This window comes from Pholis gunnellus (assembly GCF_910591455.1).
Source record: "Pholis gunnellus genome assembly, chromosome: 21".
NCBI classification, from domain to species: domain Eukaryota; kingdom Metazoa; phylum Chordata; class Actinopteri; order Perciformes; family Pholidae; genus Pholis; species Pholis gunnellus.
The window spans coordinates 12190405-12216530 of record NC_136548.1 but is presented as its reverse complement, the minus strand read 5'-3'; the positions used below and the strand labels follow the sequence as shown (position 1 = coordinate 12216530).

The 26126-nt window shown below is 41.0% G+C and overlaps 1 protein-coding gene across 2 annotated transcripts in view; it reads left to right on the top strand.

Annotated features, from left to right (window-relative positions):
- vti1a (vesicle transport through interaction with t-SNAREs 1A) overlaps nucleotides 1-26126 on the top strand; it is a 104743-nt gene that overhangs the window by 19144 nt on the left and 59473 nt on the right. For both annotated transcript variants that reach the window (XM_079182249.1, XM_079182250.1), the window contains exons 4-5: nucleotides 1086-1163; nucleotides 12989-13073. In XM_079182249.1, the coding sequence (XP_079038375.1) occupies nucleotides 1086-1163; nucleotides 12989-13073 (163 nt within the window). The remainder of the gene's footprint in view (nucleotides 1-1085; nucleotides 1164-12988; nucleotides 13074-26126) is intronic.

Below are 26126 nucleotides of genomic sequence, written 5' to 3'. Positions count from 1 at the left end.
TTGTCTTTGATTTTTTTACCCACCTCCTGCAGCCCACCTAGAAACCCTGTCAAGGCAGTGAGAGAAAGCGAAGGAGTCTTAGTAAACACTTTCTGTGTCTGCTGCTGGTGTGTATTTAGTTTAGAGGGCATGCCAAGAGGCTGTTTTTCCATGGGTCGGGCGTCTGTAAACAAGCGGTACAACGGCAGCCCACTCTTCGACAATCGGAGGTGGCACACTCTGAAGTGTGTATGAAATGTGTGTGTCTGAGTGTTTGTCTTTTTGGCTTTCTTTTCTTTTTTTTTTTTGGACATGGCATTCCCTCTTATTCGAGCCTATCTGGAGGCAGAGAGAGAGAGAGAGAGAGAGAGAGAGAGAGAGAGAGGGTTTGTGTGTGTTGGAGAGAGAAAAAGAGAGAGAGGCAACCCCAAATCCGATGGGCCGCCAATGGGTGATGAATTATTCCCTGTCTGAGACTCAGCATTGGTGTTATCACAGAGCCTGCTACTGCACTGGGATGACAGCGGTGACAGCCCCCAGAAAAGATTTAGCGCTGACAAGTGATACTTCCTCATAATACATCTCCCCGGCCCTCTCCTCTGTCCCCCCTGTTCCACTCCACCATCTCTCCATGCACACACAAGATGAGTTTTTTTTTTTATCCTTCAACTTATATTTGTTTAAGTGGGCAAGGTGTGTGTGTGTGTGTGTGTGTGTGTGTGTGTGTGTGTGTGTGTGTGTGGGGAGGGGGGGGGGTCGGCTCTTTGCCATCACTTCTGTGGCACAAGTGCAGTAGGTACAGTAGCTCACCTTGGAAGGAGGTATGGGCACAAACCCAGACATACTTGTTTTCAGTACGTGTGTCGTAGTGGTACACTCAGAGAGAGACACATCCTCACAACCTGCATGTGTAGGACTCGGTTTGTCACCAAGTTCCATTAGGGGGCTCTCGTGCTTAAGGAATGCCTGTTGTGTTTTTGCATCAACAACAGTACTAAGCCATATTTCCCCACTTGTTTTCTCCTTTTTGCTCTCTCCTCTTTCTCCCTTCTCTTCTTCTTTTTGTCCTTCTTCCTCACCCTCCTCCTCCCCCTCCCCCCCTGCAGAAAAGGTCACGTATCGCCTACAGTGATGAGGTGCGCAACGATCTCCTGGGGGATGACGCCAGCTCCTCGGAGAACCAGGTGAGGTGCTAATCAGGGGCCCGAAACGACAGCAGTGTGGGTGGCTGACTGGCCCCAAGGGGTGGGGAGGTGGGCCCCTCGTAGCGGCCATCGAGAGCTGAAACCACAGTATTGTCACCAAGTCATGCGAAAGCAACACTGTTTAATGCAAAGCTGGGCTGCCAGCGAGTGGGCTCAGGGCATGGGACCAGTGTCAAGCCAAAGCCAGATTGTGACCGACGCACACGCACAAGCTTACACGCGCACACCTAAACACAAACGCACTATCTCACACAAATTTAAATCCGAAAACCCGGCCTCCTCACACCAACCGTCCCACAGCTGTTCTCCAGCCGGGTGTAGACTTTGGCCAATAATAGATCCTCCATCGAGGTCCACACACACACACACACGCACACACACGCAGAATTTCTAAATGTTGTTCTCCGGTCTTTATTTAAGCTCAAAGGGTGGCGGACCTTCACAATGCAGATACTTAAAATGAATAAGAATGGAGGTTCTCATATTGTTACCAACTGATGTTTTGGTGCAGTGCTCCATACAAATGATCCTTTCACCCCTAAATATATATTTATTATTATAAAATATCAGCCCTTAATCCAAAAATTCTAATTCTATTTGACTTGTTTGTGGTTTTGATCTATTGACTATGAACATATTCACAGTTGGTTAATTACCGATGACATTTTGTTTGAATATCGGTTCAGCCTGTTGAATTCAAGAGATATAAACAATGGATAAAGACCACATATGTAATTTTCATTCATTGTCAGCAATGTGTACAAAAGATTAATTCACTGCAGTTGTGAAAGTGGCCATGAAGAAGAAAAAACAATTATCTTGAATTGTGATCTTAATTGCCCAAAATATGCCACATGTTCTCTTTAACTTAAGTTCTTTTGAATAAATGTAGAGCGGCATCAAAACAATGATACATCAACGGATTCAGCAAACAGCGTTTTAACATTTGAGACTCACTTACCTATTGCTCACCTGCACAGCTGCCACTCATATGCAGCCCCACTCAACTATGACCAAACGTCTTTTGACTAATTATATATTGCCTTTTACAATCGGCTGTCAACTTGCAGGGGTTTGCTGCGTCTCGAGGCACACGCAATCTCACACGCTCGCATGCAAATAAATACTTTGCATTTGCACCCTCAAAAAAGAAAAAAAGACAAAGATGAATACTCGAATGCATATTTGCACATTTAGTCCCACAGTGCTTTTATGTGAGTATATTTAGATGATTCGCAGCTAAGCAAAGCTAAATAAAGTTGTCTGTTTGTTTTTCCCTATTACCATTTCAATGATGACCCATGAACTACACATCTTAGAAACATATGTATCAAGAACCAAGATGTGTAATTGAAATGCATATTCCCCGCAAATTAGCGAGACACAAAAGTGACTCTGACATTTTCTGCAGAAGTTGGAAGAAGGTTTGCTGTCAGAAATGTCACGTTTGTGATGCTGAGGACTTCTATCAAAATCCTGTCATGGAAAAGCTGAACAAAAAAAACAAACCGATCTCATTTAATATCAAATCTTATTTCCCTTTCATTAAACATTTATCCCAAAATATTTAAAATGTATATTTATTAATGTAGAATTGAGACATCTTAAAAGAAAATCATTGAAAAAAATGTATCGGTATGGAATTAATATTATGGAATGATGTTATACATTCATATTCTAAATTGAGGAAATTGCAGTTTTATTGTTGTAATTATTGTTTTTAGTATTCTTAATTATAATGATCAAATTCTTTTATTTTATGTCAAATTATTGTGTTCCTGAATGAAAACAATAAGTTAATTTGATCCATGCATGCACACATTAGAGGTATCAGAATGTGACATTTAATTCTCAGTTCATATCAACACAATAATGTAAATTATGAAATGTTTGTGAATAATATTAATTACATCGAATGAAGGTATAAAAAAATATATTTAGCTGAAAACATTCATCTTAGGGAATTTAGGCCGAAGATGATTTCCTTTTATATTTTTTTAAATTTGACCTTTTTGCTAAAATATCACCACGACTCAAAACTTGAATGTGTTTTAAAATATACAATATAAATGATTTAATTATGAAGAACACTCTTTATATTTAGCAATTATAATGTCTGAGGTGAAACTTTAATAATTGTATTCCACCGTATATCTAAAATACGCACACAAAGCCTGAGAGAGAATTCCTGCTGGGGCCAAAAGTAAATAGATGATATACGTTTTCTCCTTTTTCCTCCCAGGTGCCGTATTTACCTCATTTTCGTTTTAAAACTTGTGGAGATAATAGTCGTCTTGGTCTTGCTGTGAGTGGAGTACTCGGAACTTCAGAGTTTTTTATCTAACGAGACGGCGGTGATAGGAGAGGGGAAAAGATGGCGGGGGCCGGGGCAAGTCGGTCAATTTAATTCCTGACGATCTGAAAGAGGTCAGGATCATTTCATATAGCCCTGGCTGAGCAGATCATTACCAGTCACAAATCTGTTGGTTACATGGCAAGGATTTATAGCTAAGTAAATAGGGAACCGTCATAAGTTCTGAAAATGGCGTATTGGCCCTGCGATAATGGCTAAAGGACGATTTAATAGAGTTCGCCATTTATTCGTTATCTGTATGCGGACAGAGACTGAATTGGCACTATCACTCGTTTTTTTTAATAATGTGGTAGGCTACCATTGCACATTTTCTCCTTCTGTTTCCTCTGCATGCAACACACGCACAAACGTTGGTGCGCGCACACACACACACACACACACACACACACACACACACACACACACACACAAAGACAGACGCCACACAAAGCAGCAAATGCGCGCCCGTTTTCCACACACGAACACTATACGGAATAGTTTCGATTTCAGTCACAGCAGAAGGCTTGGCCACAAGAGATTGTGCTGGTTTGAGCCGGCATGGACCAGATTTTACAGGCTACAAAGGAAGCAGATTACCACTTGTATCGAATTCCGTATTGGATAAAAAAAAAAAAATCTTTTGTTTGAAAAAAAAAAAAAAATTGCTGATTATCATAACAGAAAAATTGCAGCAGTGCAATTTTGAATACTGGCTGGCATCACAAAAACACAAGGCAAGGCGCTCATGCCGGAGTAATTATAACATTTACAATATTCTGTATTTACGGCTCTATATCTCTTGAGCAACGTGAGCGTCGTTGGCTGTGGGAAAGAATGGATGCCAAAGAAAAATAAAGCGACGTAGGAAGAAACACGAAGCCCGGCTCAACATGCCCCTCGTATAGTTTTAACAAATCCTCCACGAGCACTTGCAATCAGTGAGGCAGCACAAATGAGCTCGAACAAGTGTTGTTCGGTACCCATTGACTGATGGCTGAGCTGGGGTGAGGGATCGCAGGATCCGCTGTGTTTCTTTTTTTTTTTTCAAGCCCCCCAAATAAGCACATCCACAGTGTAGTTTTAAACTTTGGCCCCTTCAATAATGCATTCTTAGTGGGGAGTTGCTGCTCGAGTTAGAAAAGACAGTTTCCACTCTTTAAGTGCGTCTTGTTACCGCCGACATTTTCAAGGGAAAGAAAAAGGAAAACATGCAATTATACTTGTTTACCTCCCGCATTACAGATATCAACAATACTTTTTATGTTTGCAATATTGCAGTGAAGCGTCGTGTTTTTTTGGGGGATTGGTGGGAAAAACTAAAACGATGCGAGAACTATTTTTGAGATTCTTTTAAAAAAATAATACAGGGGGGGGGGGGGGGGTGCAGTGACAAATGCACGATTGTAATGGGTGAAGTACTTTGTGTTTTTATATAGTATATTCCTCATGAATGTATTACCATTCGACACATTTCTTCGAGTGTGTTTACTAGCGGTGTAATATAAATAGAGGAGACAAATGTATGCAGTACAGTGTTGTTTTTTTTGTTATTTAGGATCTTAGTATAACAGGTGCAAATGTTTAATGTTTTTATATTTATTCTGGTCGGACGAGTTGGTAGAAGGAGCTGGTGCTTAATTTTTCGACCAGCACCTTTTTGTTGTTTGTTTTTTTTACCTTTAAAGTTAGTAATCAAGTTCTTATTTGAAATCTAAGAACTCTCACCTTTTTATGTGATACAAAATTATTCCAGGCTCACAAAATTCAAATAAGCAGCACAAGTAACATCTCCTAATCTTTAATGTTGGTCAATGTGGATAAAAAAAAAAAAACGCCTCTAAAAGGCTCGCAAATCAAGAAACGTGTCCTTCCCCCTTTTCTGCCATCCGTGTTGCGTTCCCACGATAAGCCCCAGCCTTCGCTTTCCTCCTCTCCAGCAACAAGAACAGGCCAGGGAAGCAACCTTTTTAATTGTGATTAGGCATAATTAATGGCAAATGGGATTATTTCCCTCCCTCAAATGTCTGATTCATTATCAGAGATGCAAGCCTTTTCCAGAACGGGGGGGGAATAGGAATAGCATTTCTTATTTACTTCACTTTAAATTTCCCATTCTCTTTCATCAAAAATGTATAGCTGTGCTAAGATTCATTTTTCATGATCTGTGGCTGTCCCAATAATACGCTCCACTGTATGTATGTACGGCGGTAGCCTCGCATACATAATCTAAATGCACCTTCGCTGAGATGCCCGAGCTGCATGAAATATCGACAGGATATCAGCGTTGATAAACAGTGGCTCAGCGTTTCTCCACCTCGGTTCCAAAAGGACGCACACATTTCTTTTTATCCCTTTCCAGAGAATTCAGCAAAATGACAGATGCAGTTTACAAATGTTGAGGAAAAATATTTTGTATATTTCTTTCCTCTTGCTTATATCCACTTCAGTGATGTGACTTCCTTGATAATGTTAGGTGATATCGCAAGTCGAGCGATCCATTCCCTCTCTTGTTTAATGTGACAGCGCCAGGACTTGATCTTTGTTTTGTTCAAAAAAAGTCAGCCCGAGCGGCGTGTTTAGCTCCGTTTAATGTGTTTGTCTTGTGATTTCCAAATGCTAAACATGCAACCAGATAAATCGTCAAGGTTAATTCTGTACCCAGCCACATGACTGATCTTCTTCCTGCCATGTTTCTGCCTTTTTTTTTTAAATTTTTTATTATTATCTCTCCTTCACTCTTTCCATCTTTCTCTCTTCTCCCTTCTGCTCTCCTGATGCAGTTGATAAAGTTACGTGAAGAGGTAAGTGCTTCTCTGCTCGAAACAGTTCAAATTCTGCTTTCCCACTGAAATTTCCATTTGCCCTCCTCTCTCCCGTAGAAAATTAAATTCAGCTCATTTGGACACTTTTTTTTCTTCTTTTTTTCTCATGTCTGATTGAACAGCTTACAAGTCAAGCCAAAGATAATGAATTCACTGAAGGCTAGTTCTTCCAGTTACCTTAAATAACATAAAGTGAAGATAAGATATTATTTCTGATTCGACTTTTTTAAGGCAAATACTGAGGAATGAAGATACGCTTAAGAGTATCTTTGCAGTTCAGAACTTGATCAACTTTTTAGTTTCAACAGGGTTTTGCTGCTTGTATTATTTACTATCCCTTCATTTTCTTGAATGGAGCCACACAACTTGCTTTCTGCCTGGATTGAGGTTATCATTATTGATATATGTGTTTATATTATACATGACAGACCGTACGGTAGTTGTCTTTTTGTCATTCACTGCGTTAACATCACCACCATTGCCAAGGATTACTGAACTCGCTTCATGACTTCTATAATGTTCAATGTAAGGTGTCATGCACAGTGTGCAACGTAATGAAAACTGTCACTAAGCGTCAACTCCAGTGTTGGTGCTCAACGAAATGATCATCATCGTGTTCAAACGAACAAAAATGCCAAGAAAACATGTTGAACAGTCGGGTACTGTACAGTGCTGGCTTGTGGATCATGTTAGTAAAGATCATTTTTGTTTAGCAGATAAAGTTAGCGACAATACACAGCCAGCAGAAACAAGAGTTGGCTTGCTGCTTCGCTGATTAGCTTACCAAATGCTATCGTAAGAATCTAACTTTATTGGTTTTCTCTCTTTGAGATGGTAAACGAAAAGCACTGATGGTGGAATAATGTTGTGGTTCCTTGAACTTTCATGTCGTTGCAGTACCTGTAATATAGCTGTAACTATAATACCAATGCTCCGATTGAGCTGCTCCACTACACAATAAAATACACTTTAAAATGATTTTATCTCTCAGTTGAACAAATAAATGATTGTAGCAATTATAATAGTGGACTGCCATGACAATCGCCCATTTGTTATGTTTCTTTTAAGGCTGAAACTTCGACTCTAAACATAATTTAGATAAGTGAAGCTGTCTAAAAATGGCTGAATGTTGATTTAGTTGTCACAATAGTTGGTTTATTTAGTTACATAGAGGTTTTTAAAAGGAATGCTAAGTGCAACATAGGCTTATATTGATTTTAACCTTAAACATTTGCGCGTGGACTGTCTATGAATATTCCTAGCAGTAACATCATCATGTTTATAATTAACAATAAGTAACATATTTAAGTTGATTCTATCAGTTTTAAATGAGGTGTAATTAAGGCAGATTTAGTTGTTTCTCTGTTCTGTTGCTTGTCCTTTGAGTTATGACTGAACTTGTATGTGCAGGTGTAGTTACAGTATGTTGTTAAATGTGCCTTTGAGTGAGACTATGTTCAAAAGAACCTCTGCTCAAGCAGAGTAATTCAATTCCTATCAAAGGCTCACCATTCACACCTATCCATAATTTAGAGCGCCAACCTGGCCTAGATGCCATGTTATCACACTTTTTTTCCCTTTATTTAGCTGCACTGTTGTTTCCCCCTTCTTCTTCCCACCCTTTTCTGTGCATTTCCTCCTCGCCCGAGGGTCAGAAGACAGCTTGTGTTACCTCACCTGTCTCCCCACTTTTGGAACGGACCAATCTTGTGTAATCGGGCTTGATTCTGCGCCCTCTTCGCCATCGCACTTCCCCGTTGCAGTCTTTTACCCCTCTGCTCTTCCTGCGTTCGAATCAAAGGCTGGCACAGCTTATACACACTTAAGTCTTGCTTTTAAAAAAAAACTATACTTTTTTTTTTTTTTTTCTGCAGCTGAAAAACATGTTTAAATATTTAGCACCCATATTCACAGCTGTTTGACACTTGTAATTCCTCGTCTTACAAGTCCCAAACAAACGGCACAGAAGATCACACAGTCAGTCTGAATCACAGCTGTCATCATTATTCACTTTGACTCTCCCCCACCCTTATTGAAATAATAAGGAAATCATCTGAACTTTGGAAAATGGTGATAGTAACCGCCTGTGTTTGATATTGAAAAAAGGCAGGAGAGCGAAAGAAGAGGGGAGAGATTTCTTTTGAGCTACAGCTGCATTGTTCTGGGGCTCCCCGTTAATAACTTACAACTGAAGAGTGTTTCTTGACGCAAAAAAGCACAACAAAAAAACACCATTTTCGTGATTCCTAAGAAGATCTTTGTTCAAAATGTAGGTGTCAGATGAAAAGGCATACATGCATAGGCAGAAACGGTGGTGGTGGGGTGCACCAGTGCACTCACTCAGACATGCACAATCTTTATCATATATTGTATTTAAGTCTTTTGCTAGAAGGCTCCATGAGAACCATCAGATATGATTTTGATGAAATCCTTAAAGTTGATTAATGAATTCTAAGCCAGCATTTGGCTTTTGAATAGGTGTTTGTGTACGTGTGTCTTAACTACAGGGGTCAAGCCTTGATTATGGGATGTTGTAGCACAGTTGGGTCTGGAAGCCACTTTGCATTTCCTCCGACAAAATGCTGACGGGGATGTCTGGGATTTTTGTCTCGCTAACTGCACAATAAAACCATAACCGAACACTTTGATTCTCATTTTTCTGGTTGTCGTGTGACATTTGAATATTGGAACAGTATTGCTTTTCTGGAGAATAACGGTCACCTCATTTTAGATGACGTTTTTCGACGACATATGAAAACTGTGACTATGTAGTATAGGATGTTTAGTTCTCACTGTACACGTTCCTTTTTCACATTATTTTCCACGGGTATCGTCCGGTGTCCATGGCTGGATTGTTTCATTAGTAGGGCCATCACAGTGTGCCATTACTGGATTCTTAGTGGCTGAACTCTCACCCTTTCCTTCAGGTTCTGTCACCATCAAACTGGGGGCGCATTATTCTAATGATCACACATATACACACACACACACACACATATACACACCGCCACTGCCACCACTACCCCCCCCCCCCCAGCAGCCCCTCTCCCACCTCACACACCCACCCACACTCACCCTCCCCTCCCCCTGGCCCTAAAAGAAGACAGAACGAGGGAGAGAGAGAGAGAGAAATTCAGGAGGAGAACGCTTTGAAGTGGCTTTTCCATCGCAGTGAGTCCGCCGGCCGTCTCCCCGAGACGTGTCACCTTTGCCGAGAGGGAATAGGAAAAATCACGTTTCGAATGGTAATGATAACATACTAATCACTTGAGCTCTTTGAAGAACCCGGGGAGTGCGCATACTCTGTCAGTATCCCCGGCTGCCTCATGCTCCCAGGCACACACAGGCACTGCAGCCATGGTCTAGGTGTATAAGCTTAAGCATTGCATGTCAATACGTCCCCTCTGATCCGTAGGCTCATTATAGCCCAAGCTTGCTATCCATTTTCTCCCACGAGCACGCCGCCACCGTCTCTGCCGGTGCCGCTACAACTTCCACACCCATGTAACCCCTCCCTGAAACCCCCCCCGCCACACCCTTCGCCAAAAAAACACAACCGCACCTTGCATCCTAGTCACGCTCACCGTCTCCTTATCGCTTTCCTCCTACCAGCAGCCCATTTTACCAGCCTTCCACCCGCCCACCTGCTCTCCTATCCCTCCATCCTCCCCCTGCCCTCCCTTTAACTATTGAAAAGTATCTCAGCAATTTTAAATGACATCTGTCAGCGGCGTGCGGAAAAGGGAAGCGAGGGAAAGAAAAGAGTTCAGAGGGAGTTTTCTCCTCCCTGCTCTTTTCCCTTTCCTCTTATTGTCAAACTTTGAAAAGTGTGTCGTTGACTTTTTTTATTTATTTTTTTTCTCCACGTTTTTCATTTCCTCTGAGTGATTAGCTGGTACACATTTTGACAGCCTAACCAAAACTAGAGACTTCACTTCTCCCCCTGTCCCCTCCGCTCATTTGATGGGCATAAACCCTTGTCAGAGAGGCGGATGTCATTCGTCGGGTTGTTTTTGAGTGTCAAATATGTTACATCTGATCAGTTTCTTAGCATAGCATATTAGAAAGGCCATCAAAACCAACAACATTGGAGTAAACATTTAAGCCTTCCATGTTTATGCTGTTTATATTCCTCTCTTCTGAATTCAGTTTGGATTCAATCAAAGCGGGGGCGCTACAGTGGACAATATGGGGCTGTATATGTTGATTGAAGCTGTTTGTATGTTAGATAGGTGGTTGAAATTCTGCACTAAAGAACCACCGATCAATAGATGGACAATGGTATTCACTTCCCTTTAAGGATATGTTGGGTAGACAATATACACACAACTTATAGGTTATCTTTTAAATGCATCTCAATGTTTTAGCTGAAAAATTGTAAAAAGGTGAAAGTAGTCCAGTCAATTTCAACCAATCAGCAAAAATCACAGTTTTGTCAGTGTTTAAAATCTGCTAGAAGCAACCATGATGATGAAAATGGTATAATTGCACTGAACTTCAATACAATATCTAAGCTTTATTTGAAACAAAGAATGATCAAACGAATGCTTCCATGATTAACCCCCTTGTGATACAGTGCAGCAGAATCTTTTAATGAGAGTTGTAGTGTATCAGATCTTAGGAATTGTATTAAAAACATACAAGGTCAGAAACACAGAAACAAACCTAAAGGGTAACTTTGGTATTTTTCATCCATTGTTCCAACGATGTGGATGCGACTTGGTTAGACACAGTAAGAAACACACCGAATCCAGCTAAAGGTAAAGAAGACCATTGTATTTCTCTGTAGGGTCCTTTCCATAATGTTGTCAGACTCTTATAATAACAATCGGAGCCTGTTAGTGGAAAAAAACATCACTTTTAGCATTGAGGGTGAGGAATTGCCACGAGCGATGACATTGCAACCTCTTTAGCGGCTTCTTTCTCTAAACCGGACCAGTTGTTGTCCCCATTAGTCACTTTGACACAAAACATGGGAAAATAGGGTCCAGATTGAAAAATACTGAAGCTATACCCTTTAATGCAGATATGCCCTAAACGGTCATGTTTTTACTGGTTGTGGGGAACTCCTTTCAAATGACTGTCCAACACACAGACACACATTTGTGAGGTGGAGGGGGAACCTGCATGGGAAAATTGTGGTGATAAATGATCTATTATTGACGTTTTAGGCAGTTTATTGCAACCACAACCGAAGCATCAGTTGTAATTATAAAGCCTCTTTTGACCAGTTAATTAAACAATTTAATGTTGAAAACATTACAGTGGGTATTCCCAGATAGAGATTTCCTGCTTTCTTTAAAGATGACTTCCACTACTCATTGACAAATGAACTAACTGTTGCTGAGATCAAATGTAGGGTCCCCTCATAGTGGAAGTGGATGAAATGATTATGTTTAAACCAAATGGGAAACCACCAAGTCACTGTCAAGTAACTTTAACCAATCACTCACAACAGTAACTTCTGAAAACTCTTTGTACATATTGCACTTAATTCAGGACAATAAAGCACGCATTAAATAAATATAAAGAAACTGAACTCCAAAGTCTAAATATAAAACAATTTTCTATAGAACTGCATGTCTATATATTTGTGCAAGTGTTTGTACATGCTGCAGTAATTGGATATGTGAACACTGTGAAATATAGACATAATGGTAGATGTGTGCATTTTGTGAGCAGCTACAGTAAAAGGGAACTCGAGGCCATCAGTCACCAGATCACATATTTCTTGCCTTGCTCGTCAGACATGAATTGTTCAGCTACAGAGAAGAAACTCAATCCGCTGGTTCTCTGCTATCTAACAAACTGGTATCAATGGCTATGTTTGCACACCGTATTAGAGCCCTAGCTAACACCTTGATACTCACAAACATCCACTTTGAAAAACGTGGTTAATTATTTATGAAACACATTTTTTTCTTGATATGCTCTCCGAGCTCCATGCTTTCAATGGGCAACCTTGTCAATTGTTGATAGCTGTGAGTAAAGCGAGGCGGGGATGCGGTAACTCATACAATTACTGTATTTGTCCACTAATGTGGATATTACATTTCACATCTATAATGATGTTCATTTGTGACATTGATGGATTGTTATTGTTGTTGTTGTTATTCAAGAAATGGTACATTTTACGCGATTGAGGAGGTAAATGTTGATTTTTGTCTTCAATTTCTCCTTTCGTGTGGAAGCCCTCACCTGGACCGGATTTTCCTTTTTTAACTGGAAAGCTTCAAATTAAATTTGGTTGCATGTTAATTTGCTCCACCTCCCTGCCTTAACCCCTGTCTGCAGCTGAAGGCTGCGCTGGGAAACAATACCAGGAGGCAGCAAACCTCAAAGTGGTTCTTCTTGTTTTTACGTCCAAGATGAGGCAGCAGCACCTCTTACATTGTCAGCCTCAACATGCATATGCTTGATATTCCATCAGCATAGAACACATTGTCATCCATGAAGGTTATTGCCAACCTGGCTGTATTATGTTGTTGCTGTGGATGTGGTCTGTCTGTTTAGGTGACAGTGTTGATGTGTTTCTTTGAAATGGGTCCCAGTGCTCTCAATCAAATTTGTGTTTGTTTCTCTGGCTTCATTTTTTTATTTTTTTTCCCCCTCTTCTCTATTTGTTGCAGAGAGCGCATCTGTTGGACAACACAGAGAAGCTGGAAAGGTCATCACGGAGACTGGAGGCCGGCTACCAGATAGCAGTAGAAACCGGTACGTAGTCTGTTTGGGATTGGGTAAGGAAGGAGTAGGGGGGGGCTGTTGGGAGGGGGAGTCAAGATAGTGGTGGGGATGAGTGAGCGACAGCAAATTGTCTTGCTCATATGCGAGGTGGGTGGATGTGTGTGTTTGGGGTGGTGGGTGAGGGTTGGGGGGGGGGGGGTCGAAAAAAAAAAACTCTTTCCTTGACGCCTGATGACATTTTCGGGAGCACATCAAAGGCGAGCCAGGGAGGGAGAGAGAGAGAGAGAGAGAGATGTACAGGCAACAGATCGAGCGCCGCTTTTTCTTGCTCTGCTCCCGAAGAAAATTCGTTCGCTACGGCTGTGTGTGTGTGTGCGTGTGTGTGTGTGTGTGTGTGTTGGTTGAGCGACTGTGTTTTTTTTTGTTTTTTTTCCACAAACAGACAGGGGGTCTGTGAAAATAAACAACGTCAGCGTTCCTCCTGAAGTTCTTAATTCAGGAGTGCAGAAAGAAGACAAAAAACATAATATCACATTCTAAATAAACCATCCCAAAAAAAAAAAAACACACACACGCAAAGTCCTTTTTTCCTCATTATCAAGGATGGTTTTTATCTTAAAATAGGAAAGAAGCTCATTGGGTTCTTAAATAGATTTAACCAGTTAGCATATTTCTTTTTTCTTCTTCCTGTCTTCCTTCCTGACAGTCACCACATTATTGAGGCACAGTGTATTCCTCAGAGATGTATCAAAGCTCATTCTTGAAGTATCAACCGGCTTTCTGTGGCTTCCGTTGTAGTTTTGAAAAAGTTTGTCAATTTACACTATAATCGCGGGGTGGCTGGCGTGTGCGACATCGACAGATTTAATAATTCAAGTCAAGGAAGGTTCGCACGCAGACCACCGGCTTTTGATGTTCTCTCTAACTTGCATTCACAAATTCATAAATACAATCTGCATTCTCTGCTTAAAAGTGTTGATTCAAATGCCTCGGATGATCCTGCCGTTATCCGAGCTTCTCGACTGTGTCAGATTCTGCGACAGCCGACAGATTTTAAAATTCTACCCAGTTGTGTGTTTCACTGGAGCGGCTCGTTTTTTTTTGTGTGATATTTTTTGCTTCACAGCTCGGTTGGTGTTAAAGAAGTGGGCCATGGCTTAACAGTGTTCAGTACCTCCTGGGCCCGGCGGTCTCTCCTCCTCCACGTCGGCCACATGCCCCTTGACCCTGTATCACCGGTGGCCCTCTCATCCGCTGTGTGTGCAGCTAGCTAAGAACAATACTCGTTTATCCTGCCTTGGTCCCACACACTTGGCTTGGTCCACAGCAGCTGGGGGTGTGTTTGTGGTTTGGTGGGGAAGCTTCGCCCCACGTCTTTAATCCATGACCCCTTCCTTTGCTCTGCTGTCGATACCGACCCTCCGCTCAGATGCACAACCTGAAATGGCAATGTCTCCGGGTCAAACAGGGAATACATCTGCACAATGAAAACGTAGATACACAGGGAATATGCACTCCTCCACGAGACTTATTACTCGACCATGCCAGGCTCTTTAATTCAGCGAAACACGCTGGGCACAAACATCAGGTAGCCGCGTTTGTCGTCTGGTTTATAAGATCTGACGTGGTTCAGCTTGGTCTTTAATTTAGTTTTGTTCACCCATCTCCAATTATATATTTACTCCTGCGGTCCCACAAAGGCGAATCACAACCGTTTCCCAGACATCTTTATGAAATACTGCACTGGCTAGATCAGAGTCCTGCCAAAGTTCTTAGAGTATTGAGACACAGTATGCTCAGGACTGCGATTTGTCTTTTTTGCAAACGCTAAACTGTTTATTTACAAAGTCCAATAACCGCTCCATTTATTGTAGTTCCTTCTCTTACACCTCAAGAAACACAAAATAATGATATAAAGACTCAAGAAGTGCACTGCGCTTTATGCATGCACGTTATGAAAGTGGCATTTGCAATGGTTGAGGAATATGCTTTGAGTTTTAAAACGCAGAGGTACGGCATCCATGGACGTTAAACACAAATAATTAGAGCGTTAAGTGTTTCTCCAATCAGACACTCTCTGGTCATATTGCAAATTCCTTTCTTGCCGCAGACCTCGACTCTTCCCAGACATCTAAGATGTACTTTTTACGGAGAGCAGTTTAGCATCGTTATTTTTCTCGTAATTCAAAGTTGCATTCTCCGTCGACGATGACACCGTAGCCCTTAGGAACTGTAATTGACCAATGGGGAAAGTGGAACTAAAAGACATTTTATTTCAAAGAGACAGATCCTGAACAAAGAAATGGCGTAGAAGCTCAGCTTTGCCCCCTTTTTCTCTTTAGCGTTGACAATATATCTCTTAATGACCAGGAACAAAAAAAGCCAGGATGCTTCTAGGTCACATTTAAGGGAAAAAAGAAACACAGTACTCTTAGTTCTGAGAAAAGATAAATCTTCACACAGTACCATTTTATCAGATTTCTCTACCATTCTCAATGTCTCCAGTGTATTTAGGGAAAACAAAGGCCTGCCAAAAGCAGTGAGAGCCCTCAGAGGGATATAGAGGAGACTCTTTGGACATGCAGAGCTGTTTACCACACGCACCCTCAAGAACCAGGGTCCTCTGTTTGTCTCATAAATAAAGTATAGAACTTCATTAGTGAAGAGCACGGACTTAAAAGCCCAGGCAGAGCAACAAGCAGACATGGGGGCTAGCCCAGTTAAAGAGGGCCCTAAATAAAGAGGGAGGGCATGCAGTTAGCCAATTTAAAGACATTTGAGTCAGGGGCATTTGAAATGCCCAAATGTGGAGACTTGACTGATGTTAAATCAAAGACTTGCCAGATTTTAGTCCTTCCCTCCACAGTTGAAAAGATTTTTGAATGATTTATGATTGCTTGTTTAGAAATAGATAGCATGTCAGACAAGGCATCTAAGTTGCAATGATTAGCTGCTCCACCTTTTTGATTATTATTCATTGAAGGGGAGAGAGTTACACACTGATCGACAGTACAAAAAAAAAAATGCTCCATCAAAAACTCCTGCTGAATTTTCCAGTTCTGCTAATAAAAGTCCACTGCTTTGTTTACGGGCGTCACTCTAATAATCAAATTGCTTTAAATGACATTTGCTTTGTTTTGCCTTTGCTGATGGCGCAGTAAATGCAGATTTTAGGACATTATTATAATAATAATAAACTTGAATTATGGCTCGTAGCAGCAATAGCTTTAAGTTTCTGTAGCTTGCTTGCAGAGACTAATGCATGTTTAATGCAATCCTACATTTTAAGATTCAATTTTAACATGAAACGTATCGGCTTTTCATTTTTACAATTATTATGAATGAATGAATGCTTCTCTGAGGCGATTTTTAAAAGAAATGATTTGGCTCAATAACTCAGCCAGCAAATGTGGAGTGAATTTACTTTGAAAATTCAACCCCCTTTATACTTGTTCCGTTGACACAAATAACTTCGCAATGGCAGCAGAATGAGCCCCTGAAACAAAGACAGACACAGACAAAAGCGCTGCTGCTCTGCATTTTAAAGGTGGCCAGCAAGAGGCTGAGAACACTTCTTAGGCGAGTGTTCTTGGTGTTTAGGGGCCTGTAATCAATCCTGCGAAATGAAAACAGCTCATTAGGGATTGATTTCAGTCCCGTTTAGATAAGCAGAGAGGGCCAGGGCCTGGCCCCCAGGGGCCTCGGCCTAGCCCAAAGTTCACGCCATGCCAGGTAGAGAGCAGCACCGCAGGCTATCAACTTTATGAGGATGGAGATAAGCTGATTAGACCGTGTCAATCAAAGGTGCCAGCGACTCAATCATGATCCAGGGGTCTTTTTCTTTCTATCTCTCCCCCTTTTTCTCTCACAATCTCCCTCTCTCTCTTTTTTGTGATAAATCATTGAAGCGACCAACAAAGTGGCAGCCATCGCTGGGCTAAGCTAAGCAGCCCTGCAGTTGTCACCAAGGCAGACGCGCAGGGGACCCTGTGATGTTGTGACGACCATATTAAAGAGTACATCAATTTGTTTTAGAGCAGTTTGATTTTCAACTGCAGTGGTATTAAAAGAGAGAGAGAGAGAGTGTGTGTGTGTGTGTGTATGTGTGTGTGTGTGTGTGTGTGTGGGGGGGGGGGGGGGGGGGGGGGGGTAAAAGAGAGGGGAGGGCGAGAACGTCGGCGTCATCGAACATGATTCCAGTGGCAGAGCAAGGGGGTGCTGGGACGACAAGAAATAAATAGATAAATGACAGAGTGACGAGAAATAAATAAATATGTTTTTGTAAACATAAAAAAAAAAAAAAAAAAAATCTTCATGGCTCCCTTTTGAAGCCGAGTGTGGCTTTGAGTCTTGCTGAGAGTCCACGGGCGCTGGAGTGGCCCAGTAACACAGCGCACGTTTGTCCCGACTCTCTATCTCTCCCCCTCCATCTTCGTGGCGGTCTCTGTTTCTCTCCCACTCTCTCTTTATTTCTCCCTCTTCCCTCTAAAGATCAGACTCGGCGATTCTTTTGGTGCTGGGCCACCAAAGTGGTGCTCGCTCCTCAAATCCATAAGCAAACACTTAGCGAATGACATAATCAGTTACATTCATGACGTGCTAGTCATATTTTAAGCAGAAGCTATTATTAGCTCTTGACACATTTTATTTATTTCTTTAATGTTTAAAATATTGTGTTAATCCAAGACTATATATATATATTTTTATATTATATAATCATGTTAATAAAACACATTTATACAAATTAAAATCCTACAAATTTAAAAAGTTTTTGTAATGCCCATATATTTAATTATTGAATTATTCAACTTTTGTTTGAGCTGCTAATACGCCACAATTTGATACTTTTGGAATTGAAAATATTTTTCTCACTAAATGAATAATTTCTACAATTAAGTGCTGTATATATATAATGTAAATCTTTTTATTCTCCACATGTAACTGAATCCTTTCTCACGTCTATTTTTTACTTTATTCTCTCTGTTCTACAATGTAGTGTGAATATTTTATATATTTATATTTCTTTCCTTTAGGTATAGCATAATAAATCACTTTTTTTTTTGTTGGCCGATACAATCGGCATTGTTGTATTGTGTTCAAAAAGAATACAAAGTTATGTGATAATTGTTTGATTAATGGAGCTGAGAGCCGCGACTTAAATATTTCACAGCTTGAGGGGAAAAGAGGCCTTTTGTAAAAATATGTTTTTAAAGGAAAGTATGTTTTTCTATAGCTATCTAAAAAGATAATGATTATTAAAAAACACTCCCAAAATGTAGCTTGGAACCACATTTCCTAAATGTATATGCTTCAACGCATAACATCTCGCGCTCAGAAAATCTAGCCGCGGGTGAGCTGTTTATCGGTAAACCCCCGGTGGATGAAAGGCATAGCAATAATGATTTTTTTTCACTCCTAATCGGACCTTGTCAGCAAGGCGTCTTATCGTGGAGAGGAAAATGACACCGATCCTATCGAAGAGCCTGGAGTCCGAGTCGGCGCCGTTTTCCCCCCCCAATCATGGCCGGCCGTGGCCCAGCCATATCTAGCGCCGCCACAAACGGCGAGCGACGCTTTTTTCATGTGGACTTCAAAAACGTTGCGAGTCATTAAAATTGCACCCGCGTTCGGCAGCGGGGATCAGCCGCTCTGGAGCGAAAATGGGATGTGGGAAGAGGAGACTCGCTAAATGTGTTAATTCCATCCTCACATGTTTAAGGCTTAATTTTAATCTGTTTGAGGAAGGGGGAGGGGTGTGGGGGACGATTGGAAAGGGGGGGTGGGGGGGTGGGGTGGGCAATGAGAAAGCCTCGCACTGCAATAAATCGCCATTATCTTTGACACCCTAGGACTCAGCTGTTCCAGGGATTTAGGGGTCCACTGGCAACAGTGTATATCGCAGGGCATGAAAACACTGTTTACGCTTGAACTGCGGTAGCTAAGGTGCAATCACCAGTTTCAGGCTGCACAGACAAAAGGCCGAACGCGCACAATGGCCAGCTAGCATACGTACCCTCAATGGAAGAGCTGAACCAACAGACTCGAGTGTGTGTGTGTGTGTGCTCTCGTCTCCCTGCGTATGAGTGGGCAAGTCTGTATTTCGCCATGTTTTCGACAGGTGTTGTCACAAATATCCAAATATTAGCTTAAGTTAAGTGGCGCTACGAAGAAGCGACATGTTTGTGTAGAATTCCATGAACCTAACCCCACACAGCAGAGATAGATGCCCATATAACGGTAAAACTACTCCAGCGACTACTAGCCTCCTTGTGTCGCCCTGTTGGGTGTGCACAAAGCCTCAGCTAGCATTAATAACATTATGAGAAAATCTAATAATTAGACCTTTAGTCAGTTATTAGCTTCAACAAGGCTCTCAACATAATGAGACTCTTGGAAGTAATGATCTGACTAGACAGCTCATTGGAGCTTTCAGCCTCAGTCAAACACGAGGCAACATCGCAAAGAGAAATGTTTTCAAAATGATGCTCATGTTGTTCAATGAAATCTAAACGTTGTGAGATTGATTTTTAGTTTAAGCAAGAACAGATGAAATCAAACATTTAAATATTTAAGATGGGTCTTAATCCATTACACTACAGCTTTACGTTATTGTGATTGGTAGTGAAAAAGTTACATTCACTCAAATGTATTATTATAACAGCTTGATAAACATTTTTAAATAGCAGACCATAAAAAATGTCCTAAAGCGTGATAAATGCAGAATTTTTGTGTTTCTTCACACTCTGCTACACTACAGGCAGAAACAATATTCTCAATAAAAACAACAACAAAAACCAGCTTTGACTGATGCACAGGGTCAGTTAATATAACCTCAAGAATTAAGTAATCTAGGCTTAGTTAGTAAATTGGACTATAGTCTCTATCAGACTTCATCCAGATCATTTATTGATATGATCTAATCCTTACCTCGATATTTGAAAACACCCTCCAATTGATAGATAGTGGAATGCCACTATATCTTAAAAGACACCTTCGTCCCCAACCGTAAATCACATTTTTTTTTCTTCTTCTATTTTTAGCTTACAATAAGTAAAAAGATACCCCCTGCCTTCTTGCATGCAGAAGAAGAAGAAGAAAAAAAAATGCAGCATTGACCTCTGGCTGACACAGAGAAAGCCGAGGGAGGGAGGGGGGGGGGGGGGGAAAGAAAGTGCGACAGAGAGGAGAGCGCTAAGACAACAACTGTGAAGAGCCGCACAGGGTTAAAGAAAAACTGTTTCAGAAGGAAATGGGAGACAAAAGCAAAGACTTGGAGCCCCCGTGGGCGCTTTAAAGAGCCGCTACATCTAAGGCGCTGAAATATTAAGAAAGGGAGAACCAAAAATAAATAAATTGTGAAATAAAGTAAAGCAGTGGCAGTGAGAGAGAATTGTGCCACCTTGTCACCCGAGGACGTATATCAGAAATATTAATTCGGTGATGAGAATGACGCACTGGATGACAAAGGGACTGATGTTATTTAAAACCCTAAAAGGAGTAAAAAAGAAAAGGAATAAGGAGACATTTATCAGAGTGAGTGTGGATAGGCTTCTTTATACGGACAAGAGATGGAGATGTTGGCACGGAGATGACTAAATTCACAACAGATAAAATGTTTTTACATTTTTTCCTAGTTTACAAAATTTTGTTATAATAATCCCCGGGCTTTTATTTGACCGGTATCCTCCCTTACATGTGTTCTCATTTCCAATGTAGGAAAGTGACAACCATTTTTTATTTGGTAAGAGGCAAGCTACTAGCAAGCACCTGAATAATGACAACTGAGTCAAACTGCCATTAACGGTGTCTTCACAGGGATTTGTCTGTCAGGCTGCCACGTAAACGGGCAATTTTTTTTTAATGCAGATTCAAAAGAGTTCTAAGGAAGAAAATTGTTGAGGAGAAAGTAGTGTTATCACTGTTACACATTTCCCTTATAGTTATTTAAAATGTGAATTCAACAACTCGCATTCTTTTGCCACGTACCTGTGATATGTCATGGTGTCAGTAGGACTACTTTTTTCTTTGTGTTTCAAAAAGATCCAATAAATACAATTGTATTTATTGAATGCAATTAAATTATTTCTTAATTTATTTTTGTTTGCGTTGAAGTGAAAACTTGTTCATCACAGATTATAATAATTTATATGTAATTAAGTCATGACCAATATAAACTTTTTCAGATTAGGAATACCAACCTCCTACTGATCCTAATGGCACAAGAATGAACTCTAGTTTTAAAACATTTTATTTATATATATATATATATATATATATATATATATATAGTGTACATAACAACCTTAGTCACATTCCCAGTGCAGTTGAAATTGTGTCAGATTTAGTAGTAGTAAGCAGAAAGTCTAAAGTTACTCATAGTAGCTTGCCACCCAGCTGACTGCTGATGCCATGTTAATGTAAGTAGTCTGCCATCATCCCCTTACTGTAGATAGCTACATAAGTTAGTTTGCTAAATTCATTTTTAGTTCTGTGTCTTACTGTAACAGTAAAATAACATTTCTAAATACATGGAAATAAGTAAAATAAAATATTACAAATATTTTTCTTTTTAAATACTGTGTTGACCAAAACTTAAAATCTTCATTGCCCTCACTATAGGTTCACAATCGTATTCTTATACAATATATACATACTCAGTTGTCACTTTTAACTGTAAATATAACTTTAAATGTACACAGTGTAGTGTATAGTTTGTGAACCTCCTATATGTGTATTTTTTGCATTTGTTTTCATCTTTATTTTTTCTCCCCTCAAAAAGTAATCAAACTTCTGCATGTGCAGTAATTATCAATAAACAATAATAATTGCTATGCCAGTGTTAACGCAATACATTCCCATCACTCTCACACCAGTGTTTTAAATGCAGGCTGGAGAGTTATACGTGACATGTTTTATAATGAAAGGTTCCTGGAACACTATTTAATACTTAATACTTGTACGTGACGTATTGAGATTGCAGATAAGTTTCACACCTGTGGACAGAAGGTTGATTACTGTACTAGATGATAGCAGTAACAATCACATCACATCTGTTAATGCGTTTTGATATAAGTGCCGATATGTTTTCAGTGATACGATGAATGGTGTTTAGTAATCTGGGGCATTTTGTTGCTTCTTATAATTTTAAACTAGTTATTAGTGTTAGATAATATTGAATGGAACTTTCCCAGCTGGGGACCGCATCCAAAGGTCTCTGAGGGAACAACCCAACAACAACAATGACTCCTTTTTAGCTTAAGATGGTGTCGTTGCTGCTTTGTTGTCGGAGCCTTTTAGTGAATGCACCGTGTGTCACTTCTCGTATCGTAACACAGATGTTTTTCAGTAGCACGGAGAGAGACCCTGTAGCCTCGTGTCGGCAAACTGCTGTGTGGCACCTCTTGTGTCACAATAAGCCCGTTTTTACTCTTAAACTTAAATGACTCCGTCTTAAAACAAGTACAACTGCTCATGATCCCGCAGCAGTAAGTGTCGGCTCTAGCCTTGAGGGAAAATATTTGATCCTGTGTTAGAAAACCATATAGGGCTAAATGCAGTCATTAGCTCTTTATTAATCTGCGACTTCTGTCGACGGTACCCGGGCCTCCCACCCTGCAAGACACACAATTATACTGTACAAACACACTGAAGCACATTAGCCATCTCCGTCTGTCCTTGCTCCTCTTTTCCTCAATGGTAGCCCCAAGGAGCACCCCCCCCCCCCCCCCCCCCCCCCCCCCCCCCGCCCCCTCCCCCTCCCCCCTGTCAAAGGAACTTCCTCCTTGGCTGTCCTGTGCCCATCAGACAGGGTGCCCGCCCGTTTAAGACACCCAGGGAACATGAAACGGAGCCGGGCCGAGATGTCAGCTGGTTGCCCCATCTGCCAGTCAGTGGGATGGTAAAGCTTTTGTCCTGGGGGGTAACCTTAGGAGTGCTCTGTGTGCTGCTCAAGCGTGGTGTGTGTGCGCGCATGTGTGTGTGTGTGCACACGTTGCTTTTGGGAGGGACAGAAGACTCTGCGTCGCAGTTTTGAGCGACGCTAGCCACAAACAACATGCTGACATTGTCCTTTTTTAATTCATGTGTGACTTGTGTGGACATACAGGACTGTCACATTTGGACCAAATGACCAAAATGTAAATTTGGCTTCTCTGTTGTCGGATCAGGGTGAAATAACTGCTGTGTTTATCACAACATGTTTGAGTGGCAGAGATTTCAAGGGAATAAAAATGTGTAGGTCTCAAAGAAGTGTCCTCGGTTGGCTTGAAGTTAATTGGTCTCATTTCAGATCTCCTCACTTTTTATGGATACACAGTTGGTGGAGCTCTCATCAGAATTTTAAATTGCCTGGAACTTGTCTCTCTCCTTTCCCCCGCTCCCCTGTTAAATAACATAACCTTGACAGTACAAACAGTTTGACTTCCACATAAAGGAACAAATGCACAGAGTGGATGGAGGCTGGCCGTCTGGTTGGAGTGAAGCACAATTCCTCTCGTGCATTCTATCGTTCGGTAGATAGGCCGCGCCCTTGAGCTGCTTTAGGAGGGAGGAGCCGCTCGTTCTCACTCGGTGAGAATGTGCTGAAACGTGGGGCCTCACGAATGCACGCACATAATCCTTTGGACGGGTCTATGTGAGCCCAAGAGTTCCTAAAAAGAAAATGCACGCAGACAGCATGAACTTATTTATTTACCACCGAGTTATGCTTTTGTAGTTGTGCCTGTCAAGCATATCAGCACAAGTTAATATGTGTGTGTGTGTGTGTGTGTGTCTGGAAGTGTATGTCTCCTAGTAATACGCGGGTGTTGCACGTGCTTTGCACCTCAGTTGTTTCAGGCTCCGATAAAATGTGATTCATAACAACAAAGTCGTCCCTTTCCTGTGCTGTAATCATTTTTAGTCAACTTTGACTGTTTACTGCCACGTAGAAAGCTTCCCTTAAGTGGTCTACATAGTCCCTGTGCTCACATCAGTCAGTCTCACCGCATGATGTATGTACTGTAGTGGTAGTCCTGAAGGGCTGATGTATGCACAGCTCTGCACCGGCAAGTCCTCCCTGAGCACATCTATGATCTTGGGTTACTCAAGCATCAATCAAGGCCAACTGCAGCGTACTGTACTGTCGCCCATCTTTTAAAGCTCAGTTGTGAAGGACTGGCTAAGATGGCCTAAGGGACACTCTCCTTGGTCTGGCCCATCTCAGGTTTGATGTGAATATGTGCGTACTGTAGTTATGAGTCGACACACAGATGTAGACTTGTTTAATCTTTGGTGAAGGCCACCTGATAGTAGAAATGTGATGTGATTTGTTTTGTTTGTTTAGAATTTCCTTAGAATTTTGTGGTATTTTTTGCAAACATTTTTTCAGTAATTTGTTGGACGTTTTCCTTCTATAATTTCATTTTCAACTTTCAACTGCATGGAAACAGAAATGGAAAATATAACCAATCATTTCAAAAAGTAGAAACTAGAACTATATCTTTTGTTGCTACATAGTCAATTATTTAATGTTTCCGTTATTAAAAGTATAATTAAAATACAAGTATGATATATTCCACTCTTCAGTCAAACAATTTCTTCATTACAATAAGAAAAAGTAGAAATAAACATGCAAAGTGTACATCCACTTTCTCCACAAAGCTCCTCAGAATTCGTTATATTATCCAGAATGGACATACGATATTTTAGTGATGGAGTTGCATGCCAATTTCCCTGTGTGCTTGAAGTGAGCTATTGTGCTATTATAATGAGCTGTTTAGACTAGTGGCCGCTGCATTTGGGCTCTAACAACCAGCTCAATGAATAATTGTTATTGCCTCTTAAAGGCCAGATGTATGGAATTCATGCAAATTCAGAGCAAAGGGAAATGTGTGTGTGTGTCTGTGTGAGGCTGTCTTAGAATAATTGTATTCCAGATGTCCTTCTTTTATGTGAACCACACACACACACACGCACACACACACTGAAAGGACAGAACAGATGATGGTGATGATGATTAAGATCTTAAGCATATGGAGATAGTGTGTGTGTGTGTGTGTGTGTGTGTGTGTGTGTGTGTGTGTGTGTGTGTGTGTGTGTGTGTGTGTGTGTGTGTGTGTGTGTGTGTGTGTGTGTGTGTGTGTGTGTGTGTGTGTGTGGGGCTGTGGCGTTTTTTTTGAGCATTTCTGCTCCCTCAGTCTTGTGTGACAGGTTCACCCATCTCTCCTGGGGAGGCCTTCACTCCCAATTTAGACGCAAGCGTCGTCAAGTGACAGCAATGGCTCCGGCACCCTACCTTTGCAATATGACTACAGTTAACTTAACAAGTCTCGATATGTGAGCTCATCTTTGATGTAGCTGATTTGAACGGTTTGAGCATCTTTCTCGCAGAGCATTTTTTTTTTTTTTGGTGGATCTGTCAAGATGATCTTCAGAGGGGATGCAGGTCATTTCTGTCGCATTTTAAACAAAAAAAAAATCTTTTATCATATTTCACATACTCGGCACTGTATTGTTTGTGCTTGAATGTCCATCGTAAAAAATTAGCTTCCTCTGCCTCTGCATGTCAGCTGCAGTGTGGCCCTGTAGGAAAGTCATAGTCATCAGGATGGACATGTGTGGCCACAGTGCACTCGGGTCTCTAAACGGGGGCAGAGGAGCAGCACAGCAGCACAATCCATCTGACCGAGTCTGTTTGCACAGTGATCATAAGTGTCAACAGAAATCAAAGAGCCCTCTGATATAATACTGTTGTGAAGGTAGTCCCCATACAAGTGAGTCTTGCATTTCAATATGTTCAATGTCTACACTGGCTTTAGTGTAAATGTAGGCATTGTTGTTGGGGTTCTTTTTTGATGAGATTCAAGTACACTCGTATTTATTGTGTGTTCTCGTCTTTGATACTTTTGAACACCTTAAGCTTGCATGATGCATCTGTTTAATATAAAAAATAAAAAGGGAGCACTGCAGTGCAATATACAAAAAAAGAAGAGCATTAAGCTTCATTAATTAAAGCAGCTTTAATGACTATTGTTTGATTAAATGACAGTTTACTTGATTCATCTTAAATTCTCATCATCATTTCCCTGTCAGCCATGTTCATGC